Raw genomic sequence first — 11,300 nt, 5'->3', positions numbered from 1 at the left:
CCCAAATCCCCAATGTGAGGCATGAGTCAGAAAAAATGAAATGCATAGAGGCTCCTCACGAGGCCGGAGGAACACCGCCTGGCTGTGGGGCGTGAAGGCCGCTCCCTGCCAGGCCCTTTCCACCTGGCCTAGGGGGTGAGACCCACACTCCCCAGCCCCACTGAAGAGGCTCCTCATGAGGCCGGAGGAACACCGCCTGGCTGTGGGACGTGAAGGCTGCTCCCTGGCCTAGGGGCAGGGCCCACTCAACAGCCCTATAAAAGAGGGTCATGAGGCCAGAGGAACTTTCCCTTTGCTAGTCTTCTCTCCTGCTATTAAAAGCAAGCAGCATATAGTATTATTGTAGGCTTGCAGCAGCATGTGATAAAAAGCAGGCAGTATTCGAGGCCTCTCTAGCAGTCTAGCTGATTTGGGGCAAGGGTCGTCATCTTGAGGAGGTAGTGAAGGCATGTGACCATTTCCTAGCTTTTCCTTTCTCTTCTTTTGGCAAGACAAGATCTGATTTTGGGTGGCAATTGGCGGCCACCTCATTCTGCAACCACAGGAACCGCCAGTTATGATAGCCGATACTCCAGCTAGCCAGGGAAATGGGGATTGACAGCAGTCCACCCAAAGGAATCACAGCGTCCACAACCAGTTTCTGGGCCAGGAGGAAACCCTGGATGTGAATGGTAGAAGGCACACATTGCTTCCAGTTTGAAGTATTGCTATCTCACACCTTGGAGACCTGGTTGAAATGCTACCCAGCTGTTGGGGCTTAGTTTAAACTGGCAGGCACCTAACTCCTTCACCAGTTATAGCGCATTGGGGTTTCCCTTCCTATAGCTAGGAGGAAGGATGTACAATCAACACAACATTCAGTGCTAAACCAATCTAATTAACAATTGACTATTGTATTTGATTGAGTTAACGTGGAGCGGAGAAAGCATGGATTCCTCTTCGAAACAAGCATGTGCACTGTTTGCATGAACCTTACAGAAGGGTGTTTTCCGCTTCCCAGTGTCCACAAAACACAGCAACTTGTGCTATTTCTGAATTTCCCCACAAGAGGTCAAACTCGACCATATTCATAAAGATGCAACCTCGGTGACATTTCCTGAGATCGTTTGCCAGGGGAACCAGAGACAAACCAAGCAGAGGTTTTGCAGATTGTTATCATTTCATCTCACAAGATTTATAAGCAGCTTGAATGTCATAAAACTTCAAAGTGGTTTTAAAAAAGAAAACAATAAAATTACCAGGAGGAAACCATTAAAAGCAACTATTTAAAACATTTGAAAATAATTAAAATAAATGTAGCTAAAAGCCAAATCAAAATATGATGCTTGTCTAGTATTCTTAGTGAAAACTCAGTGCCCGAGTCACAGGAAGTAGTTATATTTTTTGATAGAAAACCAAAGAATGATCCCTTGAAGAGATTTACTGATTTGCTGAGTGTATTCGTTCACAGAATAGGATTCTCAGACACCTTCCCAGTCAGAAACAGGGCACTACCCAGCTTTCTCAAAGTATCTGGTTAATATGTTATAGCATGATCCCCTCCATTGCAAGGTGGAATTTATTCTGACAAATTTAAACAAGTCTGTTTCCCTTGCGCTTTCAGAGTGCTATCCTATAGCCATTTTTGTAAAAGGTTGCAGAATCAAAGCCCAATACATTATGCACATGATGTCTTCCAAAGTCACTTTCAAGGTCATGCAGCAATCAGCAGAGCCTAATACAACTTTTTTACATGCAGTAGTTCCTCTCAAATGTTTCTTCAGCTGGTACATTCATTCAGGTAGAACTACATCATAAGTTTACAAGACACTTCAAGCAATGAATGCTGGTTGGCTAAAGCAGTAGTCTCTAAACTGTGCATCCACCTTTAGACCCCATGTGCAATTGGGTACCAGTTTCTTAACGTTTTAGCATATAATTATATGGTGGTCTCACTGTTGGCCCCCCCCCCCCACCTTTGGTCAGGCTCAGTAGTGGTCATGGACAACAGCTGAAGCTACAGTAATTAACAGTAGCTAGCTACTAATAAACTCCTAGAATCTACTTCATCTTGAAGCCAGTTCTTCCAAGATTTCCTCTTCATTTTCATCCCGGCTCACGGCAACAAGTGTGTGAATAACCCAGACTGAAAATAACAAAGGTGCTTCATGCAGCCTGGAGAACAAACTGAGCCATGCTGTGAATTGGCATTGCAAGAGTATTCTCGCAGAGGTTGTAGTATAAATGCCAACAGCTCCCTAATAGTTTGCAATGTCAGCTAAACCTAGAATGGTCACATGGATGTCCACATTTTTTCTGATCAGGCTAGGAGATTGGCACCCACCATAGCTAATCGCATCTGGGAATAATTTCAAAACCCCTTTGTGCCTTCAGACCCTGAGGAATAGGATTCACTGTGTTGATCCTGAATTCCAAGCAAACTTCATCTACTTCTCCTGCCAGATTTAGAGTTTGCAAAAGTGGGTAGATACAACATCATTATTTACTTTAGCATGAATTCAAGCTTACCAACATATACATTCATGAGAACTTATGTTTTTTGTCTTCCAAAAAGTTCAGGAAAGGCCTAGATGACTGGTATAGAGAGAGATCAACAGTTGATTGAATTCTCCAGAAGCTATTTGAATATGATCTGGAATTCCACAGTATACTGTAGGCCAGGGGTCGGCAACCTGCAGCCCATGGGCCACAAGTGGCCCACAGGGGTCGTTTAAACAGCCCATGAGCTACTCCCGAACGGAGCCGCCACTCGGTGAGTCCCTGCGTGCTCCGCTAAACCAGCACAGCGCAGAGCGGGGACTCGCTTCCGCGGCGCTGGAAATCACGTCTGCGCAGACATAGCCCGGCCCATAGAGCGATCTCCACGGGAGCGAACCGGCCCAGGTGAGGTGAACCTTGCCAACCCCTGCTGTAGGCTCTCCAAGAATCCTTGTTAATTCTAGAGTTCAGCATTCAAGCATCGAATTCTTCATAACACATATGATTCTCCCAAGCTGAAGCTAGGAAGGAGTATCTCCGATAAAGCAGCAGTAGTTCTACAAAAACATTCAACGGAATTTCCACTGCCAGAGGCCAGCATTAAGGATGATAAACTACATTTTTTCCCAATACAGTCTGTTATGTAATCTTTGGCAACACTTACAATCAAAGTATATTTAGATGTGTTTCTGTTGGCTGTTTTCTTCTCAGATTTTACTTAGTTTACCAGGCAGTCAAGAAGCTACTAACATGCTTATGATTCACTGAAGGCTCTTGTTTAATGCATCCTAAGCACTCAGGAGTTTTAAGATAAGAGACGTTTTTATTTAAGCTGCAACACACATGGTTTTAATACAACATTTAAATCAGGTGAAAAGTAAAACACTGAACTATCAGCAGTAGAACATTTCCATTGGAAATGTGTTAAAATTCTCAAGGATCTCACGTTACCATCTTACTGCAGTTTTCTTATGTGTTTCTAGCCTACACTCCATATGTTTTCTGTAGTCATGCAAAAGCAAATAAGGTTTTGAATGGGAAGTCCATCGACTGCAAAGAATCATTTTTCACAGAGTAGCCAGCTTGGGTAAGAACAAAACCTGCAGAAGTTCTTCATGTAAACACACACATTTTAGAAGCCGTGAACTTTCAGCTGCTCCTCCTTGACAATGCCAACCTGCAGAAGAGAAGGAGATGGCAGTAAGCCCGCAGCAGTTAGAACCTGAAAGTCCAACACAAAAATGAAGTTAACACACTTGTCAATCTCAAGGCAGATAGAAAAGAGTTAACATACAGATGAAACTGTACCAATGTACCATGGGGGGGGGAGGCTCTTTGGGGTCTGAGGTGTGCCATCTTCCTGGTGTGCAACTGTCTATGGGTTGCAAGCCAGAGGCAAAAATGAGTGAAGCGATGGAGGTGAATCTTACCTCTGTATAGTTGGCTACATGAGAGCCATGGGTGGGGGGGGGAATCAGACACACATTCTACCCAATGAAGAATTATTACTGTTTAAGGACTCGTTTCAGGCAGGCTAAAGCACTCAAGGAGGGAGTAGAGCAGTGATGGTGAACCTATGACACGCGTGTCAGACGTGACACGCAGAGCCCTCACTGCTGGCACGAGCCCCATCGGCCCATTTGCGCTGTTGTTGCTTCCCCCCCATTTGTTCTCCGGCTCCTCACGCTACAGCTTGTCTCCGCTGTTAAAACCTGGATCCCTTTTTGTTGTTGTTGTTGCTGGTAGCCAGATTGGTTTTTAACCTGTTCTGTGCTGGGTTTTTTGGCGCTTTGGCAGACTATGTCGGTGCTGCGTGTTAGTATTATTTGTCATTTATTTCTGTTCTCTTTCCCCCAAAAAAGCGCAGCAGCTTTGGGGCATCCCCCCCCAAAGCAAAGCAACTTTTGCACCCCCCCCAAAAAAACCTCCAAACCTTTGATCAGCAGCTCCCCCCAAAAAGCTCAACAACTCTGGGCACTTTGTGATAAATAAGGGGTTTTTCGTTTGGTTAAATAATTAGTTTTTGGTTTATTAAATACAGTTATATATTACAATTATACATTTTTGTTATTTAAACTATAAATATCGTGAAATGAGGGGGGGGGTTCGAAGTGACACACCACACGAGTTATGCTCAGTTTTTTGGTGTATTTTGACACACCAAGCTCAAAAGGTTGCCCATCACTGGAGTAGAGCAACTGCAAGTACGGGGCGTGGACCCAGGCAGTGAGTTTGGCCTTGGGAGAGTCCCGAGGGCTGAAGAGAGAAGCCTGGAAGAACACATCTGCCCCTGGACCAGTTCCCCCCTATGGTATACAAGAGGATCTACAGCAGCCATTCTTTTAGGTTACATTCGGAGAAGCACCAAACAGTGCCTTATGTAATTAGTTAATTTCTTGTGATAAAATCCAGCTGCTCAAATATATATCTCTGACTGCTGAAGTCAGGCCTGTTGCACTCCTTCCCCGCTTGCCGCCAGTATGACTCAGCTCAACCCTTTTAGCCCAGGCAGCAATATGGCTCACAGCTAGGGGTAGTGACTCACTCAACCCTGCCATGTTATGTTACATTCAGAGTCAAAAGCGTCTTGCTTAAATAGGCTTCCGAGTGCATTTTAACATTTGAGCAAGCAGCCTGAGCTGACTGACCTCTAGGAGGAACTGGCAAATGTTCTTCCTCTGGTCCCCTTGCAGCTGGATCACCTCCCCGTATTCCGGGTGCTCAATCACAGTACCATTACAGGCAAATTTCTGCAAAGTAAGGTTTAATGCTTTTAAAAAACCCAGTAGCAAATTATGTTTAGATCACTTTCAGAAGAGAACCAAAATCCATTATTTTGGGGTTTTTTTTTCCTTCAGAAGACATGCTCCAAAGGTTTTGCTAGTAATTGAGATATATGCATTTCTAGTGATGGGTTTTTGGCAGAAGTTCCTAGGTGCTTGGAGCTTAGAACTGCAGAGCTCAGCAATGCCTAAATCAACTGCAGGAGTCAAATCAATGCCCTGGCCCAACTTCACATTTCCCACTACAACCTGACCACCACAAACTAGATGAGAACACTATAATTTGGTCCACTCCACACCCAACCTCAGATATCTTCTCATATCACCTCCCAGGGTTTTTTCCTCTTTGCTCCAGGCTTGTCTCCCCACTTTTTTTTTTAACTACTGTTCTAGAAATATAGAACTGAATATTCAAAATGGAACTCGATGTAAAAACATCAATTCCTCCTCCGCAACACAATTGGCATTGTCAAAAACAGGCAACACGGTACTGAGCTATTTGTTCCAGGAACAACTTTCTGGTTACCTTTTGCAGCAATATATCTCCTTATGTGGCTTTAAAGTCATTTTAAAGGGTCTGGATCCATTCCTAGACAGTGACAATTGTAGAAAAGAGCATGAAAGCTGGTTATTGCAACTAAATTGACCAGCACACTGCTCAAACATATTTTTTTTCAGTTAAGACTGGCTGCTCCTGTCAGTGCATTCAACATCTGAAATGGTCTTATACTGGAAAGCTGTCTCAACCAAAACATTTAACACGCCTGTCACAGCGTTTGATCTTTCACTTTCCCACTGGAAATTTTTGATCTACATGCATTTCTCTTTCAAGATCAAAAACTTCAGGACCTAGGAGAAGAACAGCTCTACCTTTTTGAAGGCTTTCACAAGCTTCTTTTTGTCATAGTCATCTGCAATTCCTTGAACAGTAGTTAGTGTCTTTCTGCCGTTTCGTTGCTGGATCCTTATATGAATGTAGTCTTCAGTCCCTGCCGGGAGTAAGTCGTCACCCTTAGTTGCATCAGCAAAGGGGTCTGGAGGGGTGAAAAGTCCACATGAGTTAGTCTGGTGCAAACCTTCAAGTTCCTGCATATTTTGAATGTCTTTTCCAACTAGCAGATAAAACATACTTCTTAGTATTCTAAACTACCTAATCCAGGCAGCAGCTATTCTTTACCATGTCAATACAAACATGATAGTGATATATTGTCACATATGGTAATTTCTGCATATCTGTGGGTGTTGTCTGCTCTCTAAGGCCCATACCTGGGCCCTGTTTCTCATTCTCTGCTACAGACTAACCCAGTCTCCATCTCACCTTGAGAACTTGCTCAAACACTAACCAGGAATACTCTAACACAAATGTGTTCAGGACAGACTACTAACTGTGGGGAGAAAAACATACCAGCAACCATAAGTAGTTTGATATTCCATTAGGCACCCTGGTAGTGACAATGTTTTTATTTTAGCCTTTGTCCACTAGTGCCCCCCAAACCCACCAACTCCTCCATACAATGCTCCACTGCTTGCCTGCTACTAAAATGGAAGCTCTTTTCCACCTATGCCTTGTTTGATGCTCAATCTGAGGAAGATCAGTCCCCTGCTTTTAGGCCAACCAGCTACCCGGATGAGGAAAAGGTCAATCTACCTTCAAAGAACTCCTTCCACAGCAGTCTGCCATGCAACTCCTGTGCATTGTAGAGGGGAGATTCTGGGGCCACTTCCAAGGTACACTGTCGGTTCACACCAGGCACTGGAGAGGCCTGTTGGGCTTACCCATTGACACATAGGAGCCCCCCTGCAGCTGCACAATGAACCTAGAGGTAATGCTTTGGCAAGTTAACAAGGGGAGGCAAGGGCAAGTCCAATATAAACACCGGGTACAAGCTGTACAATGAGGGAAGGCAGAGAATTCTACATGGCCCTAGCATTCAAATCGTATTGCATGAATGAGGAAACTCTGGCCCTATGAGCGTCATTGGCTCCAACTCCCATCAGGCTACTTCTGCGTCACTGCAAAAGTTGCAAAAACGTGTTCACAGACTCCAATACAGTATGACCAAGTCTAGCTCTGAGAGGCTACAAGCCTGTGCCACAGTTCCGGCTGAAGGAGGGTTAAAGAATCTTATTGTTTTTCATGTTTTTATTCTGAATGAGGAGCAGCGAGTCATATAACCTCCCTCCCTGCAGTCAGAGCTTAGACAAAGGTTGACTACCTCTGCGAACTCCTTAAAATGGTGCTGTGTTCTGTGAAGCAGAAAGTGGATTATGGGAGAATACGGCAGAATTTTAGCTGAAGGATCTTCTACTGCTCCTGTCCTACCCTTAGCTGCAGAGACCAAGCCCACAAAATCTGCACTCCCCAACTGAAAGAGCAGAGTCAAAGCGGAGTCAGACTGAAAAACCATGATCAATTTTCCACCTTTCCCTCCCTTAGCAATTGACACATTCTAAAGTCCTATCCAATTCAGGCATAAACCCCTACAAATGAAAAGGTCCTCAAAAAAGCTGTTTGCAACAGATCAGGAAGTTTATTCCCGGCAAGGTGGATGTATCTGTGTTAAATGCAAATCAAGGAGTGCAATTTTAGAACTGATGGCTAGGACAACGATAAAATGAGGGCTCTTTGCATAGAAAGAAGAATACCACAAAATAAATTCCCTGGATAGAGGAGAAATTGACCTCAAGACTGGTAGGAGAAAATGGGGAGTCTGAGGTACAAAAGCTTTGCCTAGGCTGGGGGGGGGGAGAAAGAGAGAGAGAGAGAGATGTTGCTGGACTCCCAACTCTCATTAGCTTTTCCAGCCTGACCTGGGATGATGAGCACTGTAATCCATCATCATCTGGGGGGGCACAGGTTCCCCACCCCCTAAGCATAGACAGGAGGGGAGGGAATCACTTCACTGAATGCTCCTCAGGAGAATAATGTCAAATAGATCCCTCAAGAACATTGATCCCCTCAAGAAAGAACATGCGACAAGGCAGCTCTCCCCCTGCCCCCGCCCCCCCCAAAAATACAAGTTTTAAGTTAGCAAATGAAAGGAGAGGGAAAGTTTCTGTCATTATAGCTCTGAGAACTGTGCAGGAATGAACTGCAGGGCTGGTGATCTGAGCTGCCCAGACAGCTAGCAAGATGTCAAATGGGCAGAGCAAGCCAAATTCCTGAACCGCAATGCTGGGAGGGGGGGGAGGGGATTTCTTGAGGCAAAGGGGTCCCTCCACCCAGTCCTTCTGTTGGGGAGGAAAAGTTAAGTCGGTGGAAGCTACCACTGGTGTTACATTCCTGCTGTTGATAGCTAGCAGAACACAACCTCCCTAAAAGAAAAAGAAAGAGAGAAGAGCTTGCTGGTACAAAATCCACCGGATCCAGAGTTGGCCCTTCTGCCATTGTGTGACAGCAACAGACCCAGTTTAGGCCTCTTCCCATTACCAACAAGGGTCCCCTGGGCCCCAGCTTCAATCCTGGCAGGGCAAGTGAAAGGGCTGAGGATGCAAGACTTGCTACTACTCCACTAACCTTACCCTTGCTGGCCAGGAGGTTGCATTTTATCCCAGTTCTTAAATACGCTGTTAGCACAGCTTTATATCAACAACTGGCAATACAAATGTGGAAGAGTCTACAGTAGGCTACAAACCAAATTTGGTCAATGCAGTAATAACAGACGTTTGTCAGCCACCAAATGGAAATAGCTGGATCGGTTGAGTCAGTGGACAAGGTCCTGTGCATTAGGCTAGCCAGCTATATAGAGGGTGTTGCATTGATACCTTACTCAATGATTTGTCACAAAGATATTGGTAACGGGAGCAGGAGTTTACTAGAGTTTACATCAGCAAACAAAGTCTTAACAGAGGACTATACAATGTGGACCGAGGTTAATAAAGTGTTTTAACCTAGACCAGTGTTTCCAAAATCTGAGTCTCCAACTGTTTCTGGATTACAACTCCCATTATCCCTAGCTAGCAGCTTCGGTGTTCGGGGATGATGGCAACTGTAGTCCAAAAACAGCTGGCAACCCAAGTTTGGGGAAACCCACAAGCTACACCCTCAAGTCCCAGTTAGCAAAGCAATCGCCAACTAGCAGAACACAGCAGAAGCCTGTTAAAGTGATACCATAATTATTATTAATAATAATATATTTATTTATTTATTTATTTATTTATACCCCGCCCATCTGGCTGGGTTTCCCCAGGGCGACTTCCAACAAAATATTAAAATACACTAGTCCATCAAACATTAAAAGCTTCCCTAAACAGGGCTGTCTTCAGATGTCTTCTAAAAGTCTGGTAGTTGTTTTTCTCTTTGACATTTGGTGGGAAGAACTCTGGCCCTCCCATTCACAAAACACACGGCCTCCAGGAAGGCACTTTTAAGCCATTGAGCACCCAACGTTTTTAGATAGCAGGGGTCAAGCAGATGTGTCCCGGCCCCATAGCAAGGAATCAACTCTGCGTGAAAGGAGAGAGGGTGAAGGGTGTGGGGGCAAGCACAGAGGGGCAAAGGCTGGCACAGCTCACCTTCCCTTTGTAAGACCAGGGGCAGGAAAATGCAAAGCCCCGTGCCAACCGGGGCATCTTCCGCAGCAAACCCTTGCAGCTTAACAAAATTAATGGACTGGGCGCAGCGTAGGGAAAGAGGTGTCTCTGCTGGGACCCCCCCCCCAAAAATATTGCACGCTCCATCCATGCACCCGTTTATTTCAACCTCCTGGATGCTGCGCAAAGGGATGCATAGGCTTTGCCGGGGGGAAGAGGAAGGGCAGGGGGGACGGAGGCAAGAGGGGACCCCCCCTTATGCGCACCCCGTTTGCTGCCAGGATAACAGACACCTGGGATGGGCATCCCCGAGCCCAATTTCCCTCCACCAAAGACCGGGGGAGCACGGGGCGGAGGTGGGGCGTCTTCGCTGCCGGCCCTTTGCGCCAATCCCCGTCCGATCCTGCGCTAGCTGCGCGGGGGCCGCCGCTTCTTACCGAAGGATTGGAGGTTCTGGATAGTGGACATGCGATTCTGTGGCTGGGCGCTGCTCGGGGGGGAAAAGACCGCGGCTGCGTTCGCCCGGGGCTCCCTCAGGTTCAGCAGCGAGAGGAAGCGGGGGCCGAGAAAGAGAGAGACAAGAGAGGGAGGGAGGGAGGCAAGCAGCCGGCGAGGCCCGGGCAGGCAGAGGGAGGCAGGCAGAGCGGACGCGGAGGGACAGAGAAGCAGCAACAGCAGCAGCAGCTGATCTAACGGCGACGTTCGCTCACAAAATGGCCCCGGAGCCTCTCCTTCGCCCAAGTGCGGGGCACGTGATTGCAGTGGGATTCGTCCCCCCCTCCCCGTGCGGAATGCCGGGAAACGGAGTCCCCTCCGCCAGAGGAGAGGTCGAGGGAGCTCACAGGGGGGACTACAACTCCCGGTGGGCATGGCGGGAAAGGGTTTTGTTTTTGTTCTGGCGCTCTCCGCCTCCTCTCAACCGGCTTTTTTGTGTGCTTGCCGTCGAATGTCACGTCAGGACGTGTGCTAACGCGTGTTGCGGATGATGATGATAAATGGATGCATAGCTGCCAAGTTATCCCTTTTTTACAGGGATTTTCCCTTATGCTGAATAGGCTTCCTCGCGAGAAAAGGGAAAACTTGGCAGCTATGAATGGATGTTATATATCATAAATTTTATATTTTATATATCATATATCATATATATTATAAATTATATATTATATATATTATATATATAATATTATAAATTATATTTTCATTTATAAATTGACAAATTTTTGATTAATTATTATTATCATCAATTATTAATTTATTATTATTATTATTATTATCATCATCACCACCACCACCACCACCACCATCATCCTCCCCTCCATCCGTAGGTCTCAGGGGCCCGTTCACAAGCTGGAAACACAAAATACATAATGTTAAATATTCAGGAAAAGTCAAAAGTCCATGGCAGAATATGTTTCTCAACAACATTTATTCAACATTCATCAGAGCTGTTGTCACCACACATATAAACAAGAACAGAGCTCACAGGACGCACACACTAAAAAGCCC

At 45.7% G+C, this 11,300-nt stretch overlaps 1 protein-coding gene across 6 annotated transcripts; it reads right to left on the bottom strand.

The window, feature by feature from the left end:
- Nucleotides 1–3,450: 3,450 nt before the first annotated feature.
- On the bottom strand, nt 3,451–10,534 carry EIF1B (eukaryotic translation initiation factor 1B). 6 transcript variants are annotated; one of them, XR_004693476.2, is made up of 5 exons: nt 6,910–10,534; nt 6,132–6,295; nt 5,788–5,850; nt 5,127–5,228; nt 3,451–3,700 (listed from the first exon to the last, which is right to left on the bottom strand). XR_004693476.2 is itself a non-coding variant. In XM_035129923.2 (4 exons), the coding sequence occupies exons 1-4, from the start codon at nt 10,260–10,262 to the stop codon at nt 3,611–3,613; spliced, it is 387 nt and encodes a 128-aa protein (XP_034985814.1). In that variant the 5' UTR covers nt 10,263–10,533; the 3' UTR covers nt 3,451–3,610. The 6 variants fall into 6 exon arrangements, 2 of the variants coding, with proteins under 2 accessions (XP_034985814.1, XP_034985815.1); XR_009558369.1 differs by having other exon boundaries at nt 5,788–6,295; nt 6,910–7,078; nt 10,232–10,534; XR_009558368.1 differs by having other exon boundaries at nt 5,788–6,295.
- Nucleotides 10,535–11,300: the final 766 nt, after the last annotated feature.

The sequence above is a fragment of the Zootoca vivipara genome, chromosome 12 (genome assembly GCF_963506605.1).
Source record: "Zootoca vivipara chromosome 12, rZooViv1.1, whole genome shotgun sequence".
Classification (NCBI taxonomy): Eukaryota; Metazoa; Chordata; class Lepidosauria; order Squamata; family Lacertidae; genus Zootoca; species Zootoca vivipara.
The sequence above is the reverse complement of the archived record's forward strand: the minus strand, read 5'-3'. Positions and strand labels throughout refer to the sequence as shown.